At 45.7% G+C, this 24385-nt stretch overlaps 1 protein-coding gene across 4 annotated transcripts; it reads left to right on the forward strand.

Moving 5' to 3' along the window:
* The first annotated feature begins 5070 nt into the window (after positions 1-5070).
* LOC123188678 (probable inactive leucine-rich repeat receptor-like protein kinase At3g03770) lies at positions 5071-9263 on the forward strand. 4 transcript variants are annotated; one of them, XM_044600886.1, is made up of 9 exons: positions 5071-5329; positions 5440-7108; positions 7210-7343; positions 7428-7659; positions 7757-7965; positions 8150-8181; positions 8257-8377; positions 8560-8847; positions 8942-9263. In XM_044600886.1, exons 2-8 carry the CDS (start codon positions 5788-5790, stop codon positions 8824-8826), a joined length of 2316 nt encoding a protein of 771 aa, XP_044456821.1. In that variant the 5' UTR covers positions 5071-5329; positions 5440-5787; the 3' UTR covers positions 8827-8847; positions 8942-9263. The 4 variants fall into 4 exon arrangements, with proteins under 4 accessions (XP_044456821.1, XP_044456825.1, XP_044456822.1 ...); XM_044600890.1 differs by having other exon boundaries at positions 5072-5329; positions 8266-8377; XM_044600887.1 differs by having other exon boundaries at positions 5078-5319.
* The last annotated feature ends 15122 nt before the right edge of the window (positions 9264-24385 follow it).

Raw genomic sequence — 24385 nt, forward strand, 5'->3', positions numbered from 1 at the left:
TGACTCTTTGTTGCATGTTGAGGGATAGTTATATGATCTAATTATGTTATTATTGTTGAGAGAACTTACACTAGTGAAAGTATGAACGCTAGGCCTTGTTTCTTAGCATTGCAATACCGTTTACGCTCACTTTTACCACTTTCTACCTTGCTGTTTTTATATTTTCAGATTACAAAAACCTATATCTACCATCCATATTGCACCTGTATCACCATCTCTTCGCCGAACTAGTGCACCTATACAATTTACCATTGTATTGGGTGTGTTGGGGACACAAGAGACTCTTTGCTATTTGGTTGCAGGGTTGTTTGAGAGAGACCATCTTCATCCTACGCCTCCCACGGATTGATAAACCTTAGGTCATCCACTTGAGAGAAATTTGCTACTGTCCTACAAACCTCTACACTTGGAGGCCCAACAACGTCTACAAGAACAAGGTTGTGTAGTAGACATCAGTAGGCGAACGCGAACATGGTGTCCGGAGTAGAGAGACAAGGGATGCTCGGCTCAAATAGAAGATACAACACAACTAAACCTACCAAACCCAAACCAAGAGCGGCCATGCCGAACCAGCACGAACTCCAACATCATCCGAGCTAATGCAACGGACACCGCGAGCAGGAAGATAGCGCCTTCAAGAAGGAAAACGATGTCGAGACGCCGTCGCGATCTGGTCTGGAGAAACCAGACCTAGGGTTTCCCCTAAGCACAAACAGGGGCGCATCTTAAGGCCTTGGCAACGCCTCTATGAGGAAACAACACCCGTGGGCACCTCTATTGCCAGCACCGGCAAGCCGAGCAGAGATCTCTCCTAGGCCTGAAGCTAAGCAATCCCTTAGCTATTGGACCTCGAATCAAAGATGAGGGGGCCGACAATGGTTGGCAGCACCATGGCGGAAGGGGGTTGGTAGGGCTGCACCTACCGTCGGAGGGTGGCACCGCCTCCGGACCGATGAGGAACAAATTTGGCAAAAGGAGAAGGCTTTGAGGCGTACTGGGTAGGGCAAGCAGCGAGGTGCACCATGCGGGGGGGGGGGTTGGGGCGATGGCGTCCAGCAACGTCAACAAGCTAGGACTGGAGGGACGCAGATCCAAGCTGTCGTGGCCTTAGCCATCGGGACGTCGGCAAGCCAAGTGATCTGGAAGGGACGCAACCACTTGGTCACTGAGGCCAGAGCTGCCCGGCAGGGAAACCGAAGAGACGCGGGCCCGAGACCGCCGGGGCCGGGACATCGCCAGCAAGGACCCACCGCAAGATGTCTCGTGTCAACCATAACCACATAAGCATTGTCGCCTTCATCCGACATCCATCACCGTGGCTCGGGGAGAGGGAGTGCCGCCGGAGACGAGGGGGGCCGCCTGCGCAGGGAAGGCAGCAGGCTGCGAACACCCTCGCAACCAGCCATAGGTCCCACACCCCACCCATGGCCGACAGCAACAATAACAGAGGATGGACCGTGCCACCGCGAGGGGTGGGGAAGGCTGCAGTGGATGGCATCCATGGCCATGGCCAGGAACGCCAGATCCACCTCCGGACTGGCAGGCTCAGGCAACAACAGGAGAGGCCGCCCAAGAAGCGTCGGGGGGAGGAGGATCCCGAGGTCGAGGGCGGGGCACCCACGACGACTGATGGAGCTCGGGACAGGGGGCGTGACCAACTCAGAGCAGCGGGAGACCGGATCTGACCGCGCAGCACAACCTGGGACACCGCAGCCTCACCGGAGGGGGCAGGCGTCGTCTGGGAGGAAGGGGCGCGATGCAGAGTGGGGCGGTGGTGGGGAGTGAGAGAGGCTAGATCCGCCCCGCTACCACCTTCCTGGGGCACGATGGCGGCAATGCGAGGGAGGGCGCCGGAGGTGACCGCTAGGTGTGGCGGCTAGGGTTCCCCCCGTGCTGCCAAAGGGGGGAGGGCTAATTGGTTAATGTAATGTGTGGTTGCCCTGGCAGCCCGCCCCTCCTTCCTCCTACTGTGCTGTTGGCTCCTATGTAAGCATTAGAACTGGGTTGTGTTCCAAGGCATGGAGCCCTCGCTACTCCGCACCCTGAAGCTCTATTGCGATGAGACGGTTCTCTAGCGCGTCAGCCTTCTTGTTGAACTTCGTTGTGTTGATGATGGTTGGCTGACTTGCTCCGACAGTGTCGCCCACACCCACTGAGCACCCTCTTGCTCGATACTCCGAGCATGCATGTTGCGATTGATGTACATGCAAGAGCATCTCCAGCCGCGCCCTCAGAAAGGCCTTCCCAGGCATTTTTTTCGCGCCGATGCAGATAAATTGGCCCAATCGCGCCCCCAGGAGCCCGATTTTCGCCGGCCTGGGTCGAATTTAAAGCCGGTGGACCCAGGCCGAACCCGGCGCGCTGGGAGGGGACGCTCGGGGGCGCCGGGGCGAGCGGTTTTGGCGCGAAAGAGCCGCGGGCCCGCCGCGTCAGCGACACCGCGCGTCTTCTTCCCCGAACGCCTCGTTTCCCACGGGGAATCAATGGCAAGGCTGTCGTCGGTCAGCCTTACCATTGATTCCTCACGGGCGACGCGTCACGGGGCGGCGCACCGACGCCTCCCCTCCCTCGCACGCATACACACGGGGCGGCACCGCTATATAAGCCGGCGGCCTCCCTCGCCACTGGCCACACCAGCCACACCAGCCCTAGCCCGCCCTCTACCTCTCCCGAGCGCCGCCGCCGAGCCCTCCCCCTCCCGAGCGCCGCCGCCGAGCCCTCCCTCTCCCTCCCTCCCTCTCTCGATGGTCGAGCGATTCCCCGGAGATGAGGCCGCGGCCAACGGCTTCGGTCGTCGCTCCCTCCGGAAACAAGAGTCTTGGCTCCTGTTCCAGGCGAACATCCCGGCGCCGCCGGACATGCACGCCGGGCCAACGGGGTGGAGACTCAGCAACGGGGGAGTGCCCATTCCACAGTTGCATGACGTCGTGGCGAAACCGGGCTACTTCGCAGACGAGGTCGACGTCGTGCGCGCCTCCCTCACCGACGCCCAGCTCGCCCTCCCCGAGTACGCCGCCGACAACATAGCGGCGTGGATGGCGTACTTCCAGCGCCGGCAGCAGCAGAGGATGGCGTCCACCAACGACGTGCCGGCGGTGGCCGGACCGAAGAACAGCGACGGACGCCACCTGTGGTGGGGTGTCCCCGGCCGCACCCTCGAGGGTGTTCTGACGTACCTCGAGAGCGGCAACGACCCGCCGTTGGCATAACCCCCGGCGAGGGCGGCCGCCACGGCCACGGCTCACCGCCGACGCGACGGGCAATGGTTGCACAGGAGGTTCGGCGCCTCTTCTTCCTCCTCCTCCCGCTCTTCCTCGCACTCGTCCGGCGCTCCGGCGCTGCTCGGCGTCAAGGCCGAGCCCGCGGCGAAGACGCCGCTCGGCCGGCGCACTCGCAACGCCGGCATCGTCATCAATGAGGGCGGCCGGCGCGCCCCCTCGTCGGCTCCTCCGCGCTTCGTCAAGCCCAAGACGGAGCCGGGCCTGGCGCTGGTGAAGACGGAGCCGGGCCTCCCCGCGGTGAAGACGGAGCACGGCGGCGACGTCGAGCTCGACGACAACGCGGCCCTAGAATGGGCGCGCACGGACTCCCTGAAGATGGCGAGGGAGAGCCAGTGCGCCACCCTGCGGCGATTCGCGCAGCGCCGCCGAGGCCGCGACGAAGGAGGAATCGTCGTCATCGAGAACAACAACGACGACGCCGCGCCGCCGGCACCAGCCCGCATAGGCGACGCCGGTCAGGGGTCCACTAGGGACGGCCACGTCAAGGAGAAGCCGGACGACGACAACGACGACGGCGACTGCTCCGCTTTTAGCCAGTTCTTTTTTAAAAAACCCCGCTTTTTTAATGTAATATATGCCGAACTTCACCGAACTTTGAAGTTTGCTATATTTTTTAATTTTTTTAACGCGCCTGGGGACGGCTTTAGGGCCGGCGGCTGGGGACCAACTCGGCCCTAGGCCGATTTTTTGCGCCGGCTCACCCAAGAGGCGAATTTATGCGCCCCTCGGACCAACGGCTGGAGATGCTCTAACGATCCTCCACTTTCAACGAAAAATCAGGTGGTGAAAACTCCCCTAGCCTGAAAATTTAAAAAACAATGGGGGTGTGGCTCACCGGCCACCGCTCACATGCACCCAGGATTCCAACTTTCTCTCTCCGTGTTTGTTGCCCAATGTTACACTGTACAAAAAAATTCATGTGCTGTGTAGCCTGAAGTGAGGAGGGTTGGTGCATGTTTGCCGCCTAGAGAGAAAGTGATGCCTCCGTTGTCTTTTCTCCTTTGAGTAAAGCAAAGGAATTTTGTGGCAAAAACAGTAGTGAACAGATAGAAATTATAGGAGGCACACAGATCCCGGGCAATGTTTCGTAAATAATCACAACATATGAAGTTGTTACACAAAAGAAACATTTTCTCGCTAAAACAGTAAAAAAAATACACTCTGAATTTACTAGTTCACTCCATCTCAAATTCTTTTACTACTTCACTCATCCATTTTTGCTGCCAGGCCGAGATGATTCTAGATTCTTTTAAGAAAAGAATCTCTATGCAGAAGAAGTTCACGCTAAGCAGTGTTGTCACTAGTATAATTCTTTCTTGTGATTTAAGCTGTGAAACAAGAAACCAGGCATCAAAGCGTAGTGTCCCAAAAGCAGCAGTAAATCACACTGTGATTGGGTGTTGCTTGCTTCTCCATCAGCTGAATTGTCATCATATCCCTATCAATTGCACACGAAACATTGATGCCAGAAAACAACAGATTGCTTACTTACACTCGAGCTTTAGCAAATCTCAGCAACGTCAACCAAGCAACCAACCAGGAAACAAGAGAGATATCCCGCTGCTTTGTGCTTTAGCAGAAACTTACGAATGAAAATATTGAGAGAGATCCCAGAGAAAAGGCACAAGCAGTAAAGAAAGCAACCATTTGCCTGCCGAGCCCTTTTTCCCGCCGGGAAGTGCTGATTTTATTTTGACGAAGCTGCATTGATGATAGATAGTGGAAAGGGAGAGAGAAAAAAAGGCAGCACCGGGCTCACACCCCCTTGTCCCTTTGCCAGCCTCCGTTTCTCTCCAGCTCAATCATTCTGAGAGCAAAGAATCCGTCTTGTCCCTTTGCCCCGCGGTTGTGCCATCCCGTGATGCCCCGCCTACCTCTGCTCTGCCACAGTGGAGTATACTACTCTACTCTACTGAGCAGAGTAGAGTACTAGACGACACTAAGCATATGATTCCCTCCCTTCACAAACCCCCAAAACTAAAAAAGCTTTTTCAAGCTGTTCCATTCACTTCACTCATCTCATTATCATCATTCAAAGGTGAGGTGAGGTGAGGTTCCGTTTAATCTCTTGCACTTTCTCTAGGCTATAGTAATAATATGGTTAATTTCTATTGCCAGTTCTTCATGCTGACATAGTGTGGTTAATTCCTCTTGCCAGTTCTTCAATAAAGGAATGCAAATCTGGTGATGTTTCTTGAGGGAGAGCATCTTGTTCTTGCTTGCTTTGCGGTGTCAAGGACGGACCACTGGTTATCCATCAGTCGGCCAGATCGCTGTGCGGACTGCACAATGTTTTTCTGGTGACCAGTATCTATCTCCATTAACTGTACAAGCTCCTCTCACATTAACTTTTCTGAGCTCTCAAACTCGACTTTTCCTCCCAGTCCCAGTGTCCAACAACTTCATTTGCTAATCGCTTCTGCTCCTGCGCTAGAATCCCACAGTCACTATTCTTGGTTCCTCAGCTTCTTGATCCAGGAAGAAGCTGAAAGAAATCTTGTAAAAAATGGGTGACCATGCTCTGCTCATCTTGCTGTCGGTGGCGTCCCTGTCATTGCTGCCGGGAGCCATGCCGTTGCAGCCCTCACAGGCCTGGTCCCTCTTCAAGCTCCGGCAGCTCCTGGGCGACCCGCCGGTGCTCGGCACCTGGCGTAACTACACCGACTTCTGCTACGGCGGCGACTACAAGACCGCCTCCGCCTTCGTCGAGTGCTACGAGGACAGCGTCACGCAGCTCCACATCATGGGCGAGCCCGGCGCGCGCCCGCTCCCCACCACCTTCTCCATCGACGCCTTCTTCACCACGCTGTCCAGGCTGCCGGACCTCAAGGTGCTCACGCTCACCAACCTCGGCCTCTGGGGGCCACTGCCTGGGGGGAAAATCTCCCGCCTCCAGAAGCTGGAGATCGTCAACGTCAGCTCCAATTACCTCTACGGCGAGCTCCCGCGGGGGCTGTCCCAGCTCGGCAGCCTCCAGACGCTGGTCGCGGACCACAACATGCTGGGAGGTAAGCTGCCGGGGTGGCTCAAGGACATGCCGCTGCTGGCGGTCCTCAGCCTCCGGAACAACACGCTGCAGGGGACGCTGCCGGAGTCGCTCAAGGACATGCCGTCGCTGAGGTCGCTGGTGCTGGCGTCCAACAACCTCTCCGGGAACCTGCCGGAGCTGAGCAACCTCCAGGTGATTGACATGGCCAACAACGCGCTAGGGCCCAAGTTCCCGCGGCTGGGGCGGAAGGTGGCCAGCGTGGTGCTCGCCGGCAACAAGTTCAGCGACGGCCTCCCCGCCGACATGCTCGCCTCGTGCTACCTCCTGGAGCGGCTGGACGTGTCGGGGAACAGGTTCGTGGGGCCTTTCCCGGCGGCGCTGCTGTCGCTGCCGTCCATGGAGTACCTGAGCATCGCCGGGAACAGGTTCACCGGGCGGCTCTCGGGCAACGCCTCCTGCGGCGAGAACCTCCGGTTCGTGGACCTCTCGTCGAACCTCCTGACGGGGAGCCTCCCCGGCTGCCTGCTGGCGGCCCCCGGGAAGACGGTACTCTTCTCGGCCAACTGCCTTTCCACCGGCGACGACTCCCAGTCCCAGCACCCGTCGCCTTTCTGCCGGAACCAGGCATTGGCCGTCGGGATCGTGCCTGAGCAGGGACGCAAGAAGAGTGGCGCCAAGGCCGGTGTGGTGGCCGTCATTGTCCTTGTGGGAGCATTGGTCGTGAGCGCGGCGGTGGTGTTTGTGGTGAGGAAGGCGAGGTTGCCCAAGGCGAGGCCTGCACGGAGACTGGTGGAGCACGCGTCGAGCGCTTACCCTTCGAATTTGCTGGCCGACGCGCGTAAGAATCTTTGGTCTTTGGGTTGGGTTGGGTTGGGAGGCAAAAATGGAAGGAATGCTGCTGCTAACTTGTAGTGTTTGAACAAACAAACAAACAAACAGGTTACATATCTCAGACGGTGAAGCTGGGGGCTCTTGGCATTCCGGCATACAGATCATTCTCCTTGGTGGAGCTGGAGGCGGCCACCGATAACTTCCAGGTGTCTAGCCTCATGGGGCAAGATGCTCATGGCCAGGTAGGTCTCTGTTTTTTAGACATCTACTATCTTATACTGTAGTGCTCAACTCATGAGGAGGTTATTATTGTTGTTGATGGTCAGATGTACCGTGGACGGCTAAGCAATGGGACCCCGGTGACAATCAGGTCCCTCAAGGTGAACAAGAGCCAGAGCTTCACCCGCCACATCGAGATGATATCCAAGCTGAGGCATCGGCACCTGGTGAGCGCGCTGGGGCACTGCTTCCAGTACAACCTCGACGATTCCACCGTTACGCACCTCTACCTCGTCTTCGAATACGTGCACAATGGCAACCTCAGGGGCAGGATTTCACGCAAGTTCTTTTTTTCTTCTCAATCCCACTCACCTCCATTGTTACCTAGCTAGTGTTTTTGTCATATGTATAATCGGAAGTGGGGCTTCATCTTCAGAAGGAACGGAAGGCCGGAAGCTGTCGTGGGGCCAAAGAATATCGACCGCCATTGGTGTGGCCAAGGGCATTCAGTTCCTGCATGGAGGGATCATACCAGGCCTGTTTGCGAATAACCTCAAGATCACCAACATTCTTATGGACCAGAATCAGGTCCCCAAAATCGGCAGCTACAACATCCCCATTCTCTCAGAGACCATGAAATCAGAGGTACTCCACTAGACTAGTACTCCCTCCGTAAACTAATATAAGAGTGTTTAGAATACTAAAATAGTGATCTAAACGCTCTTATATTAGTTTACAGAGGGAGTAATTAACTAACTTGTACTAGTTCTCAAAAAAAGAAAAAAAAGACTAATTATTAACTAACTATGTTGTTGCTTTGGAGATGCAGGGAGGAGCTGGAAGCAAGTATCCACCAGATAGGTAGCCACTTAAACACATGGACTAGTCTTATTTATCTCAATTTCAGTTGGGCCGGTGTTGCTGAAAACTAGCTAGAATTTGCAGGGTTCCGAATGGTGATAAGATTGACATGTACGATTTTGGTGTGATACTGCTGGAGGTTATCTCCGGCAGGCCCATCAGTTCCCTATACGAGGTGGAGATGATGAAAGAACAGGTTCGTTTCCTTTCCTTTCCTTGTCTTGTTGCTAAGTACTTCATCCGTCCCAAAATATAAGAGCGTTTTGTATACTAGTGTAGTATCAAAAACGGTCTTATATTATGGGAGAGAGGGAGTATATTATATAGAGTATATAGTAGGGCTTGTTGTAATCGGAAAAAGTTTGTGGATCGAAAAAGTTGCAATCGGCGCTGACAGCACAAGGACCCAGCAAGAGGAGCAACTTGGTGGACCCGGCGGTCAGCAAGGCCTGCTCCGACGACTCCATGAGGACCGTCATGGAGATCTGCCTCCGCTGCCTGGCCAAGGAGCCAACGCAGAGGCCCTCAGTGGAGGACGTGCTCTGGAACCTGCAGTTTGCGGCCCAGGTGCAGGATGACTCACGCAGCAGCGAGGAGTCCCCGCTCTCGCCCTCGCAGCCCCATGCACAATCTGCACACGACTGACCCACCCCACCCACCGCTAGGGTACGTCTAATACATCTAATAACTTCCCGACGATGATCTCCAAAGAAATGTGCAACTAGGATCTGAATTCTGAAATCACATGCTCATCTTGCAGGCTCACAAAAATACATTGCCAAGCATCATCATGGATTCATGGCTCAAGGCAAGGATACAAGTGTACAGCAGCTCAAGCTGGACCCCGTGATGCATATAGAGTACTACAGTTTTCACCAAGACGCCACTGGATATGATGAGTTTTCAACTTCTCAAATTAAGTAGAACCAACCTTTAATGCACTCCCATAAAACCATTATATGTTCCCACAGTGTCCTGAAATTTCCACTTTCTCTAGTCTAGAAATACAAATTTGTATGGTTTTTGAGAACTAGATATTGTAATATTCCAATGCATATTGTATCTAAAAAATAATGCTGCTACTCCCTCTAATCCAAATTAATTGGCATAGATTTAATACAACATTGAACTAAATTTATACAAAAGCAGCGCCAATTAATTTGGATCAAAACATTATTTGTAACAGATTTGCTATTTTACATCTAGATATGAAATAACCATCTCACATCTAAAAGCAGAGTCTTTGGATCACCTGTTTTTAATATTTGTGCAAAACGTGATGGTGCGGCTGCTGCGCTCGCTCGTTGAGCCTTGTCTCACGCATAGCTCATGTCCACGTTGTTGCTAGTGCCAGGTCGGGCCGTTGTCGTGTTTCTCTGGTAGGCAAATTAGACAATTTTGACCTATGAACGAAAACATTTTACAAAATGAACTGCTTTAAAAAAAATGCACCCAATTGACCGTTTTGAGTGGTGACCGACACGAAGGCGCCACATTCTACGGTGCAGCGCCTAGCTTTTAGGCGTTGCACGTCTGTCTAGCGTGGCACTCCCGGCCTCACTCGTGGTTGTGCAGCGCCTAGCTGAAAGGAGTTGTACAGTGTAGTGCAACGCCTAGCTGAAAGGAGTTGCACTATCTTATTTTAAAACTGTTGTAACTTTTAATTCGTGTATCCGATGAAAATATGCCTTACATGAATGTTGTGCATTTTTCTGTGTTCTACGCAATGGTGGCATTTTCATTTATGTTAGGATCAATTTGATTGATGGAAAATCTATGGCAAAAGTGCATCATAATATAACTGACAGAATCTGTTAAAACTTACAAACTTGGCATGATGATATCCATTGACCTATAGCTCTTATATATTTGCATGTGTACTTTCACGCCATGCCTGTCCTTGCCATGCTAATCATCTTTAACATGTTCATTTCGTGCATCTAAGTGACTAACATGATATAAATGAGCTTCTGTCACAGAAAGTTGCATTTTGTAAGATCCATAGTAATTAATCTTGGCACCATATGAATATGATCTAATTATGAAAGTTGGAAAATCTTATGTGTACTTTATGTCCATGTCATTTTCATACCCACTAAATATTTGCAACACTATGTTTTTGAGACACTAAAGTACCTACGGCAATATTCTGCTAGATTAACACGTTAATTTCACCAAGTCACTGGATGTCAATAGAACTTTGCATTTTGTAAAGATATATACTTATATACTCTTAACATTTAGCACTTATAATGTTTGCTGTCAATAGCAAGAGCACATGTTCTTTGATTTGAACTCAGCTTTTAGGCTACTGAAAAAAGTTGCAGCTGGTTGTATTGCGTACTGCTATATTCTAACCAGGACACCCTAGTTCTAACCAGGATGACAAAACAGAGTTTGCAGAAAAACTAGTTTTCGATGCTACTAGCTGGAAGTCAGAAGGATTATCTTTCTAGAATAATGAAAAACAAAGTTTAGTTAGGAGGAAAACTAAACCAATCTGTACAAAATTCTAAATGGAAAACATGCTACCATATGTTTTTTTGTTTTTCCATAATTTTTTTCTGTTATTTTATCATGTTTCTTTATTGGTTTTTCTCTACTTTTAATTTTTTGTTTTCAAAAGTTGATCTCATTTTTTCATTTTTTTTCTGATTATTTTATCGTTTTCGTAAATTCACAAGATCCAATAAATGTTCCAAAATTTGTAAATTTGTTCATTGTTCTAAAATTGTTTGTGTTTATTAATTTGAAAAAAAATCAAAATGTGCTCATCTCTCGCATGTTTATTGGAAAGAAAACTAATATACTAGTGAGATTATCTCCGTCGTAAGAAGAGAAGGACGCGCGTAGTGTAGCGTTGTAGTGGGACTAGCAACAACAAAAGAATGGGACACGAGTTGCTGTGTAGTAGTAATACAACTAGTAGCAACAACATGAAGGGACGCGAGCTGAGAATGGATTTTCTACCATGTACGGGATATCCCGTGCATGCATGCTAACACATGCACTGTGGTTGTATACTGTACATAGTACAATCAATTCGGCTTCTCTCTGTTTCTACTTATCCACTTCATTCTTTTTCATTTGATTTTCATGTTTGTATATCTTTGATTCAAAAGTACGTTTTCCGATCTCTTTGTATATTTGTGTTCCTAGGGATGAGAGATATGAAACGAGACTAATGTCGAATATATTATAATAAAATTTGAATTTTCAAACATGATTTAACTTAATGAAACAACCAAAAATCATAGACATTTGCCTAGTAGATTGTATATAATGTATTGAAATACCTAGAGATTTCAAATTGATGCACATGCAACTTGGTAGCACTTGGTAAATTTGTTTCAAACATAATATTACGAGTTTATATTTAACATGTGTTCTTATCAAGTTATAGTAGGTTTCTTCGTGTTCTAGACTACATCACTTTGTTACATAGATTTTTACACAAATATTCAAAACGTTTATAAACTAGACTATCGGAAAAGTTGAAAAGATAAAATGGATGCAAACTGGAAACCATATGAAAAGACATGGGCGGGTACTGGGTAATTAATCTCTGCCACAAAGCTAATTATTGGAAAAATTGTCAGCATTGATGGAGGAAGTGGAGACGCATGCGCATGTAACCAAATCTCCAACTAGATGAACGGTTGTACCATGCACGGGATATCCATGCATGGTAGATATGCTTTTCTCGACACGAGCTGTCGTTTGTACGAGACGACGACTAGCAGCATTAGCAAGGAGCAGCGGCAGCGGTAAGCCTGGCACATGCGAGTATGCTCTGGGTGGCTCTCTTTTTTAGTCATGCTGGATGATTCTCTAAAAACAAAAATTACACTGGGCTGGACAACAATAAAAATGAAAAACAACAAACAAATAAAAAGCAGCAAACAAGTGCTAAAAAACTATTAAGATGATGTCACATTAGATGTGAGATATTATCCCACATCTAGATGTGACATAGACATGCCTTATTTGTAATATACAAAATGAAAAATTTAATTAGAGAATGTTCTGGTCTTAGGGGAACTACCGAACGACTCGTGGCCCCTTCGATCTAAATCCTGCGCGTGTGGGCAGCTTTTCTGGGAGGGATCGATCCTGATTTCTTTGGAGCAACTAACTAACAGTTACCCCTTTGGGGATTCCGCAAGGGTCATTTTTTTGTATGAGGGAACACGTCAAGTGGTGCGTCCATCTGTCGCCATGTGTCGCGTGTTGGACGCTCTCTATAAATATCATTTTATTTTACTTTTATGTATGCGTTTTGGGGTTTAGGTCGATTTTTGGGTTTTTATGAATTTTTGGTTTTCGCCTGCTATCCCTGGTTTTTGGAGGATTTTTTTACGAAGCGGTACTTTTCTATGAAAAGCACAACCTGTGTTGGAGAAGCACAACTATGCTTTAAAAAAAAGGAAGAAACACAGATACGTTTCCACGAGAAACACAATGATGTGATTATCATAAAGCACAACTGTGCTTCCCAAAAATGGAAAAGTATAGTCTATACTTCCACGAGGAGCACAACCGTGCTTACCAAAAAAGAAAAAGCACAGGCGTGCTTCCAAAAAATGTGAAAGAGCACAAGTCGTCGTCATAGCCATCTCTGGCATCCTAGCCACCATGGTGAGATCTCTATCTCTCTCAGCCATTTGATCATGCACACACGCATGAGATTAGATCTTATAACCGATATGAACCAATCAGAAGACACCATGTCATTTTTGACTCGAAGGGGTATCGGTTGATTTGGAGCATCTAGATTCATCTAAATCCAACGGTTGTATTATACCACATGCCGAATGGGTATCTACCAATCAAGGCACGACATGTGTCCTTAATTTTTCTTTTAATTTCTTTTCTGTCGATTTAATATCTGTAACTTTTGAAGGAAGGCCTCTGCAACTTCAAACTCTTATAACATTTTAAACACAACTCCAAATGAGGTGATTCTCTTTGCATAGTGACCTCATGAAATTCTTTATTTATGATAAGCAAATAATTTTCACTTTGCACACTTCAATTTCAAATTTGAATATGAATCTTTTTAGGGGCTAAAATGCAAAGATAATTTCAATTTGAGTGGATACTTTTGTAGATCGACCCTTATGTAATGAATATTCAATTAGGTCCACTAAAATTCAAATTTGCACAAATTCAATTGAACTAATAAAATTTAGTAAATAGCAAAATTTGTTCCCATGGCAACCATTTTCGCTGCCATGTCAGAGGTTTCAGAAATGTTGCCATGGTAGCCAATTTCATTGCCATGTGACCAATTCAAATTGTCATTTAAATTTCTCATAACTTTTGATCTATGGCTCCAAATTTGAAAACTCCTTTTGCTTTTTGTTCAGAAAGTTCAAACCACACTTTTGGAACATGTCTTGCCCAAGTTTGAATCATTGTGAATTCAAACTATTTGAACTTAAATTCAAAGACTATTGAACATATAACTGGAATCACAAGTCTAGATCAAATGAATCATTTTGTGAATTGATTTAAATGATGATCATAATGTTTGAACCATGTTCGGACTGAATTTGTTTTGCCAAGTTCGAATTATTTCAAATTTGAACTCACACGTAAGTTTGAATTATGAACTCAACTTCATTGGAATTTCAAACATTAATCTTTGTGTGCATTGATGCAAATGATGGATTCATATTTACCTAAAACTTTTGAATTCAATTGAGGTCATTCAAATATGAATACGAACTTGTTTGATCATATTTCATAAATCATTAATCCAGTTGTAGTGAGTCCTTTTGCATATTGAGCAATGAACCCTTGCATCACATAATTCATATTCAAATGCTGAATATCAAATTTCCTTGATTCATTTGAACTTGAATTGAAACCTCAACCCACTACAACTTGAATTAGTATTCCTATTCAAAATGATTCCACCTGCATATGAACCCTTATGTCATGCAATCCAATGAACAACTTATGTGTTGTTTCTCAAATTCCATCAATTCTTTTGAGTTAATACCGTCACGCATAATCTCACAACACTATCAACACCTAAACCATACACCCAACTTAGTTATGTTGTTTGTTTCATTTCTTGTATTGAATGTTTGTTTACATGAACTATTCTCTTTTGGTACGATAAATTATTCGAAGAGCGTAGAGTAGCATTATCAAGATTGTGAGAATGAAGGAACTTCATTAATACAAGGCAAGGCAAGTGAAACTTTGATCATGATGCCCTATTTTCGTTATGCATTGTAGTAGTATAGTCCTCTAGTCCGGGCCTCATGGGAAACTCTGTTGACATCAAAGTATTCCTTTTTGCTTGCTTGATTTTATTTGCTTAGGGCATCACCAACGCCGACCCGCAAATTCCTTCGGTATATGTCCATTTTTGTGTCTGGACGTGGTCCGCGGACATGATACGGGAGGGGGCCATCCAACCCTAATTACAAAGTATCCATATGGGAGAAAAAAAGTAGGTGGGGACCATGCATGTGATGGCTATTGTGGTGTGGTGTCTTGTTGGGAGGAGAGAGAGGAGAATGGGGCCATGCATGTGAAGAGAGAGAAAAGAGAGGAGGACCACACAGAAGTTTTTGGTTGGTCAAGTGAATGTCCAGACTTCGGTATATCTGCCCTACTTTCGTCTTCAATTTACCGAAACACGAACCTGCGGACTGCTTCGTGGACCGATACTGGTCCTCATTGGATTGCAAAAGTGAAAAATGTGTCCGATCGAACATATATCGAAGTTTTGCAGGTCTCTTGGAGATGTCATTATGCAGCGTAACTCTCAAGTGAAGCATATTTAATAAATCTTGAAAAATAAGAAACTCAAAGTGTGGTAGAGTTGTCATATCCGCGTCCCATAAGAGCAACTCCAACTCGCCGACTAAACGAACCACGATTTTGTACGCCTTTTGTCGTTTGGGTCGGCCGCCCGCTCGGCGTCCACCGTGTTTATCATTTGGGTCGATAGTGCGCCCAACACCCGCGATCCATTTCATGTCCGCGCACAAATTTGAAAAGGACCGCAGCCATAGATCATGCCAGCGGCCATGTCGTTGCCCAAAGTTCATGTCGACACCATGCTAGCGGCCGACATACAATGTTAGCTCCAAAAAAACACCACATAGTTCATGCGAGCGCACTTGCCAGCGGCCGGCACACATGCCAGAACACAAAAAGGGGCCGGAAATTCAACCATGCCATCTCGGTTGCGGTCATGCCAGCAGACTTGCCCGGCATACAAAAAAGGGATGGCGGTCGCCGCCATGGATCACTCGTCATCGAACTTGAGCATGTCGGCCTGCATCTTATCAAACCACGGCCTCTTCCTCGGTGACACGGTGTTGAGGTTGAAGGAGATATGCCCTAGAGGCAATAATAAAGTTGTTATTTCCTTATTCATGATAAAGGTTTATTATTCATGCTAGAATTGTATTGATCGGAAACCTTAATACATGTGTGAATACATAAACAAACATCGTGTCCCTAGTAAGCCTCTACTAGACTAGCTTGTTGATCAAAGATGGTTAAGGTTTCCTAACCATAGACATGAGTTATCATTTGAGAGAATTATGTGATGGAAAAGACCCATCCGTTAGCTTAGCATAATGATCATTCAGTTTTATTGCTATTGCTTTCTTCATGACAAATACATATTCCTACGACTATGAGATTATGCAACTCCCGGATACCGGAGGAATGCCTTGTGTGCTATCAAACGTCACAACATAACTGGGTGATTACAAAGATGCTCTACAAGTATCTCCGAAGGTGTTTGTTGAGTTGGCATAGATCGAGATTAGGATTTGTCACTCCGAGTATCAGAGAGGTATCTCTGGGCCCTCTCGGTAATACACATCATAAGCTTGCAAGCAAACGACTAAGGAGTTAGTCACGAGGTGATGTATTACGGAGCGAGTAAAGAAACTTGCCAGTAACAAGATTGAACTAGGTATAAAGATACCGATGACCGAATCTCGGGCAAGTAACATACCGATGGACAAAGGGAATTACATATGTTGTCATAACGGTTCGACCGATAAAGATCTTCATAGAATATGTAGGAGCCAATATGAGCATCCAGGTTCCACTATTGGTTATTGACTGGAGAGGTGTCTCGGTCATGTCTACATAGTTCTCAAACCCGTAGGGTCCGCACGCTTAACGTTTGATGATGATATAGTATTATATGAGTTATGTGATTTGGTGACCGAATGTTGTTCCGAATTCCGGATAAGATCACGGACATGACGAGGAGTATCAAAATGGTCGAGAGGTAAAGATTGATATATAGGACGATGATATTCGGACATCGGAAGTGTTCGAGAGGGTACCAGGTACATATCGGGTCACCGAAAGGGGTTCCGGGCACCCCCGGCAAAAGATATGGGCGTTATGGGCCAAGAGGGGAAATGCACCTGCCACAAGGGGCTGGTGCACCACCATATGGGCCAGCAATGGAGGAGAAGGAAAGGGGAAGGAGGAAAGTAAAGAAAGGGAATAGGATTCCCCGTTCCTTCTCCCTTCCCCCTCTTTCCTTCCCCCTCCGACTAATATGGCAGGGAGGGGGCGCCACTTGGGAGGAGCCCAAGTAGGACTCGACCTACTTGGGGCGCCCTCCCGGCTACTCCCTCCTCCCCCACCTATATATATGTGGGAGGGGGGGCGCCTAGCACACCCAGACAATTGCCTAGCCGTGTGCTCCCCCCTCCATTGTTTACACCCCGGGTCATATTTTCGTAGTGCTTATGCAAAGCCCTGCGGAGATCACTTCACCATCACCGCTACCACGCCGTCTTGCTGACGAAAATCATCTACTACCTCGACGTCTTGCTGGATCAAGAAGGCGAGGGACGTCACTGAGCTGAACGTGTGCAGAACGCGGAGGTGTCATGCGTTCGGTACTTGATCGGTTGAAGCGCGAAGGAGTTCGACTACATCAACCGCATTATGAAACGCTTCCACTTATGGTCTATGAGGGTACACAGACACACTCTCCCCTCGTTGCTATGCATCTCCATGGATAGATCATTGTACGTGCATATTTTTTTTCCATGCAACAATTTCCAATAGTGATATCAGAGCCAGGTTTATGCGTAGATGATATGCACGAGTAGAATACAAAGAGTGGTGGGCGGTGATAGTCATAGTGCTTACCACCAACGTCTTATTTTGATTTGGCGGTATTGTGGGATGAAGCAGCCAAGACCAACCTTACATGTCCACGTACATGAGACCAGTTCCACCGACAGACATGCAACTAGTTTTGCATAAAGGTGGTTGGGGGTGTCTGTTTCTCCTACTTTAGTTGAATTGAATTTGACTATGGCTGGTCCTTGAAGAAGGTTAAAACAGCAAACTTGATGGAACACCATTGTGGTTTTATGGGTAGGTAAGAACGGTTCTTGCTAGAAGCCCGTAGCAGCCACGTAAAACTTGCAACAACAAAGTAGAGGACGTCTAACTTGTTTTTGTAGGGTATGTTGTGGTGTGATATGGTCAAGACATGATGAGATATACATTATTGTATGAGATGATCATGTTTTGTAAGATATTTGGCAACCAGCAGGAGCCGTATGGTTCTCTTTATTGTATGAAATGCATATGACATGTAATTTCTTTACTTCATCGCTATGAGTTAGCAATAGTTGTAAAAGCAATAGTTGGCGAGATGGCCATGATGCTACGATGGAGATCAAGGTGTCGAGCCGGTGACGATTGAGATCATGATGATGCTTTGGATATGGATATCAAAAGCACACGATGATGGCCATATCATGTCACATATTTTGGTTGCATGTGATGTTTATCTTTTATGCATCTTATTTTTCTTAGTACGACGGTAGCATTATAAGATGATCCTTCACTAAATTTCAAGGTATAAGTGTTCTCCCTGAGTATGCACCGTTTCTACAGTTCGTGGTGTTGAGACACCACGTGATGATCGGGTGTGATAGACAATGTCCTAACCCTAACACAATCGGTCCCTAAGTAGGTGGTTCTCTCTCAGAAAATGAATGCTGGAAGTGTAGGCACATTCTGATGGCTGTCTCCACGAATGGAAGATGGGTGGAGGGGTATATATAGCCTCCACACAAAATCTAACCATTACACACAATTTACCAAACTCGGTAGGACCGAATAGTGAAACTCGGTCAGACCGATTTAGGTCAAAATGTGAACGTTAGGCTTTTCGGTGGGACTGACATGTCAACTCGATGGGACCGATTGTGTTAGGGTTAGGGCATAACGTAATCTCCGTGAGACCGATCACATGAACTTGGTGAGACCAATCACATGAACTCGGTGAGACCGATTTCTGTAATAGGCAAACAATGAGTTGGTCAGGCAAACTCGGTGGGACCGAAACATTACAAAAAGAAAACAGAGAGTTTGCATTGCAAACTCGGTGGGACCGATCGCTTATCTCAGTTAGACCGAAACGTTACGAAGGGAAACAGAGAGTTTGCAATCCCATTTGGTGAGATCAAGATCCCTATCGGTGAGACCGAACTGATTAGGGTTTATGGCTATGGCTATGTCAAATGAACTCGGTAGCATCGGAAAGATCAAATTGGTGGGAATGAGTTTGACTTTTGGTTTGGGACATATGAGGATATGAGAAAGTGGTTGAGGGCTTTTGGAGCATATCACTAAGCATTTTGAGAAAGCAAGCCATTAAGAAACACCTCATCCCCTTTTAATAGTATTGGCTTTTCCTATGGACTCAATGTGATCTTGGATCACTAAAATGAAAATGTAGAGTCTTGAGCTTGTGCCAATATGTGTCCATAGCATTTTGAGGGGTCCACATTTCTAGTCCATGCCATGCCATTCATTGAACTTTCTAAAATGATTATCTTGAAAGAATATTAGTCCAATGAGCTATATGTTGTTAAGAATTACCAAAACCACCCAGGGATTAGTTGCACTTTCAACTTGACGAGCCTAGCATGTACAAACATGGCCTCGGAATACGGAAGACCGAAAGGTCAAACGTGAATTATATAGTAGATATGATCAACATAGAGATGTTCACCATTGATGACTACTCCATCTCACGTGATGATCAGACATGGATTAGTTGATTTGGATCACGTATCATTTAGATGACTTGAGAGATGTCTATCTAAGTGGGAGTTCTTAAGTAATTTGATTAACTGAAATTAATTTATCATGAACTTAGTCCTAATAGTATTTGAAAATTATGTTGTAGATCAATAGCTCGCTTTATAGCTCCCCTATGTTTTTGATATGTTCCTAGAGAAAACTAGGTTGAAAGATGATAGTAACAATGATGCGGACTGGGTCCGTAATGTGAGGATTATCCTCATTGCTGCATAGAAGAATTATGTCCTTGATGCACCGCTAGATGACAGACCTATTGCAGGAGTGGATGCAGACGTTATGAATGTTTGGCAAGCTCGGTATGATGACTACTTGATAGTTTAGTGCGCCATGCCTTACGGCTTAGAATCAGGGCTGCAAAGACGTTTTGAACGCCACAGAGCATATGAGATGCTCCAAGAGCTGAATTGGTATTTCAGACTCATGCCCGTGTCGAGAGGTATGACACCTCTAACAAGTACTTTGCCTACAAGATGGAGGAGAATAGCTCAGCCGGTGAGCATGTGCTCAGAATGTCTGGGTACTACAATCACGTGAATCAAGTGGGTGTTAATCTTCCAGATAAGATAGTGATTGACAGAGTTCTCTAGTCACTATCACCAAGTTACTAGAACTTCGTGATGAACTATAATATGCAAGGGATGACAAAAATGATTCCCGAGCTCTTCGCGATGCTAAAATCAGCGAAGGTAGAAATCAAGAAAGGGCATCAAGTGTTGATGGTTAACAAGACCACTAGTTTCAAGATATGGGACAAGGGAAAAAAGGGAACTTCAAGAAGAATGGCAATCAAGTTCCACTCCCGTGAAGAAGCCCAAAGCTGGACCTAACCCTGAAACTGAGTGCGACTACTACAAAGGGAATGGTCACTGGAAACAGATCTGCCCCAAATACTTGGCGGATAAGAAGGATGGAAAAGTGAACAAAGGTATATTTGATATACATGTTATTGATGTGTACTTTACTAGTGTTCATAGTAGACCATGGGTATTTGATACCAGTTCAGTTGCTAAGATTAGTAACTCGAAACATGAGTTGCAAAATGAAAAGAGACTAGTTAAGGGCGAGGTGACGATGTGTGTTGGAAGTGATTCCAAGGTTGATAAGATCACCATCACATACTCCCTCTACCTTCGGGATTAGTGTTGAACCTCAATAAATGTTATTTGGTGTTTGCGTTGAGCATGAATATGATTGGGTCATGTTTATTGCAATACGATTATTCATTTAAGTCAGATTGTTGTTCTGTTTAGATGAATAAAACCTTCTATGGTCATACACCCAATGTAAATGGTTTATTGAATTTCGATCGTAGTAATACACATATTCATAATATTGATACCAAAAGATACAAAGTTTGATAATGATAGTGCAACATATTTGTGGCACTACCGTTTAGGTCATATTGGTGTAAATCGCCTGAAGAAACTCCATGCAGATGGACTTTCATAATCACTTGATCATGAATCATTTGATACTTGTGAACCATGCCTCATGGGCAAGATGACTAAAACTCTGTTCTCTGAAACAATGGAGCAAGCCAATGACCTATTGAATAATACATACCGATGTATGCGGTCCGATGAGTATTGAGGCACGCGGCGGGTATCATTATTTTCTGACCTTCACAAATGATTTGAGCAGATATGGATATATCTACTTAATGAAACACAAGTCTGAAACATTTAAAAAGTTCAAAGAATTTCAGAGTAAAGTGGAGAATCATCATAACAAGAAAATAAAGTTTCTACGATCTGATTGCGGGAGCGAATATTTGAGTTACAAGTTTGTCCTTCATTTAAAACAATGTGGAATAGTTTCACAACTCACACCACTTGGAACACCACATCGTAATGGTGTGTCCAAACGTCATAACCGTACTTTATTTGATTGGTGCAATCTATGATGTCTCTTAACGATTTACCACCATCGTTTTGGGGTTATGCATTAGAAATAGTTGCATTCACATTAAATAGGGCACTGTCTAAATCCGTTGAGACGTGCTGTCGCTTGAAGCTACGTCGGTATTTCCCCAAAGAGGAAGGGATGATGCAGCACATCGGCGGTAGGTATTTCCCTCATATATGAAACCAAGGTTATCGAACCAGTAGGAGAACCAAGCAACACAACCTAAACAGCCCCTGCACACATATGACAAATCCCCGCAACCCGATGTGTTAAAGGGGTTGTCAATCCCTTTCGGATACTGTGCCAGAAATTGGTGCATGACGGGAAAAAGTTGTAATAGATTGGATAAATAGATCACAAATAAAATAAAGTGCAGCAAAGTATTTTTGGGGTTTTGGATTAATAGATCTGAAAATAAATGCAAATAAAAGTAGATCGCAAGGCAAATAATATGAGAAAGGGACCCGGGGCCGTAGGTTTCACTAGTGGCTTCTCTCGAGAAAAATAGCAAAGCGGTGGGTGAACAAATTACTGTTGGGCAATTGATAGAACTTCAAATACTCATGACGATATCCAGGCAATGATCATTGCTACCTCTTGAGCATGCGTTGGTTTTCCGTTGAAGTGGAAAGGGTGATGCAGCAAAGTAGCGTAAGTATTTACTTCAGTTTTTGAGAACCAAGTTATCAACGCAGTAGTAGACTACACGCAAGTAGCATAGTACCTGCACAAACAAACAAGAACCTCGCAACCAACGTGATAAAGGGGTTGCCAATCCCTTTACGGTCACTTATGAGAGTGAGATCTGATAGAGATAATAAGGTAAATAGTTTTGGTATTTTTGTGATATAGATTGAAAAATAAAGATTTCAATATAAATGGCGACATAAATGGCTAGTTGACGGGAAACTAATATGATGTAAAGTAGACCCGGGGCCATAGATTTCACTAGTGGCTTCTCTCAAGATAGCAAGTATTACGGTGGGAGAACAAATTACTTCCGAGCAATTGATAGAAAAGTGCATAGTTATGATGATATCTAAGGCAATGATCATGAATATAGGCATCACGTCCATGACAAGTAGACCAGAACGATTCTGCATCTACTAGTATTACTCCACACATCGACCGCTATCCAGCATGCATCTAGAGTATTAAGTTCATAAGAACGGAGTAACGCTTTAGGCAAGATGACATGATGTAGAGGGATAAACTCAAGCAATATGATATAAACCCCATCTTTTTATCCTCGATGGCAACAATATAATACGTGCCTTGCTGCCCCTGCTGTCACTGGGAAAGGACACCGCAAGATTGAACCCAAAGCTAAGCACTTCTCCCATTGCAATAAAGATCAATCTAGTAGGCCAAACTAAACCGATATTTCGAAGAGACTTGCAAAGATATCAAATCATGCATATAAGAATTCAGAGAAGAATCAAATAATATTCATAGATAATCAAGTCATAAACCCACAATTCATTGGATCTCGGCAAACACACCGCAAAAAGAGTAACATCGAATAGATCTCCAAGAAGATCGAGGAGAAATTTGTATTGAGATCCAAAGAGAGAGAAGAAGCCATCTAGCTAATAACTATGGACCTGAAGGTCTGTGGTAAGCTACTGAAACATCATCGGAGAGGCTATGGTGTTGATGTAGAAGCCCTCCGTGATCGAATCCCCCTCTGGTGGAGCGCCGGAAAAGGCCCCAAGATGGGATCTCACGGGTACAGAAGGTTGCGGCGGTGGAAAAGGTGTTTCGTTGGTCTCCTGGAAGGTTTTAGGGTATAAGAGTATATATAGGCGAAAGAAATAGGTCGGTGGAGGTGCGAGGGACCCACAAGGGTGGGGGCCGCGCCCTCCTGCCTCGTGGCTCCCTCGCTACTTCCTTGACGTCCACTACAAGTCTCCTGGATCACGTTTGTTCCAAAAAAGATCCTCGCGAAGGATTCATTCCGTTTGGATTCCGTTTGATATTCCTTTTCTGCGAAACACTGAAATAGGCAAAAAACAACAATTTGCACTAGGCTTTAGGTTAATAGTTTCGTCCAAAAAATAATATAAAAAGGTATATTAAAGGCCATTAAACATCCAAAACAGATAATATAATAGCATGGAACAATAAAGAATTATAGATACGTTGGAGACGTATCAAGCATCCCCAAGCTTAATTCCTGCTCGTCCTCGAGTAGGTAAATGATAGAAACAGAATTTTTGATGTGGAATGCTCCCTAACATAATTTTCAATGTAATTCTCTTTATTGTGGCATGGATATTCAGATCCGAAAGCAAGATAAAAGTTTAATATTGACATAAAAATAATAATACTTAAAGCATACTAACTAAGCAATTATGTCTTCTCAAAATAACATGGCCAAAGAAAGTTATCCCTACAAAATCATATAGTCTGGCTATGCTCTATCTTCATCACACAAAATATTTAAATCATGCACAACCCCGATGACAAGCCAAGCAATCGTTTCATACTTTTAATGTTCTCAAACTTTTTCAATCTTCACGCAATACATGAGCGTGAGCCATGGATATAGCACTATAGGTGGAATAGAATGGTGGTTGTGGAGAAGACAAAATGGAGAAGATAGTCTCACATCAACTAGGCGTATCAATGGGCAATGGAGATGCCCATCAATAGATATTAATGTGAGTGAGTAGGGATTGCCATGCAACAGATGCACTAGAGCTATAAATGTATGAAAGCTCAACAAAAGAAACTAAGTGGGTGTGCATCCAACTTGCTTGCTCAGGAAGACCTAGGGCATTTTGAGGAAGCCCATCATTGGAATATACAAGCCAAGTTCTATAATGAAAAATTCCCACTAGTATATGAAAGTGACAACATAAGAGACTCTATCATGAAGATCATGGTGCTACTTTGAAGCACAAGTGTGGAAAAAGGATAGTAGCATTGCCCCTTCTCTCTTTTGCTCTACTTTTTTTATTTGGGCATTTTCTTTTTTATGGCCTCTTTTTATTTTTTTTATTTTTCGTCCGGAGTCTCATCCCGACTTGTGGGGGAATCATAGTCTCGATCACCCTTTCCTCACTGGGACAATGCTCTAATAATGATGATCATCGCACTTTTATTTACTTACAACTCAAGAATTACAACTCGATACTTAGAACAAAATATGACTCTACGTGAATGC

This window comes from Triticum aestivum, chromosome 2A (assembly GCF_018294505.1).
Source record: "Triticum aestivum cultivar Chinese Spring chromosome 2A, IWGSC CS RefSeq v2.1, whole genome shotgun sequence".
Classification (NCBI taxonomy): Eukaryota; Viridiplantae; Streptophyta; class Magnoliopsida; order Poales; family Poaceae; genus Triticum; species Triticum aestivum.

What these genes read in the sequence shown, in the direction of transcription:
- LOC123188678 (XM_044600886.1), top strand. Translation starts at nt 5,788, where the DNA reads ATGGGTGACCATGCTCTGCTCATCTTGCTGTCGGTGGCGTCCCTGTCA. An exon ending in GGCAAGATGCTCATGGCCAG is followed by an intron (nt 7,344 to 7,427) that starts GTAGGTCTCTGT and finishes GTTGATGGTCAG; the next exon opens with ATGTACCGTGGACGGCTAAG. An exon ending in CAGAGACCATGAAATCAGAG is followed by an intron (nt 7,966 to 8,149) that starts GTACTCCACTAG and finishes TTGGAGATGCAG; the next exon opens with GGAGGAGCTGGAAGCAAGTA.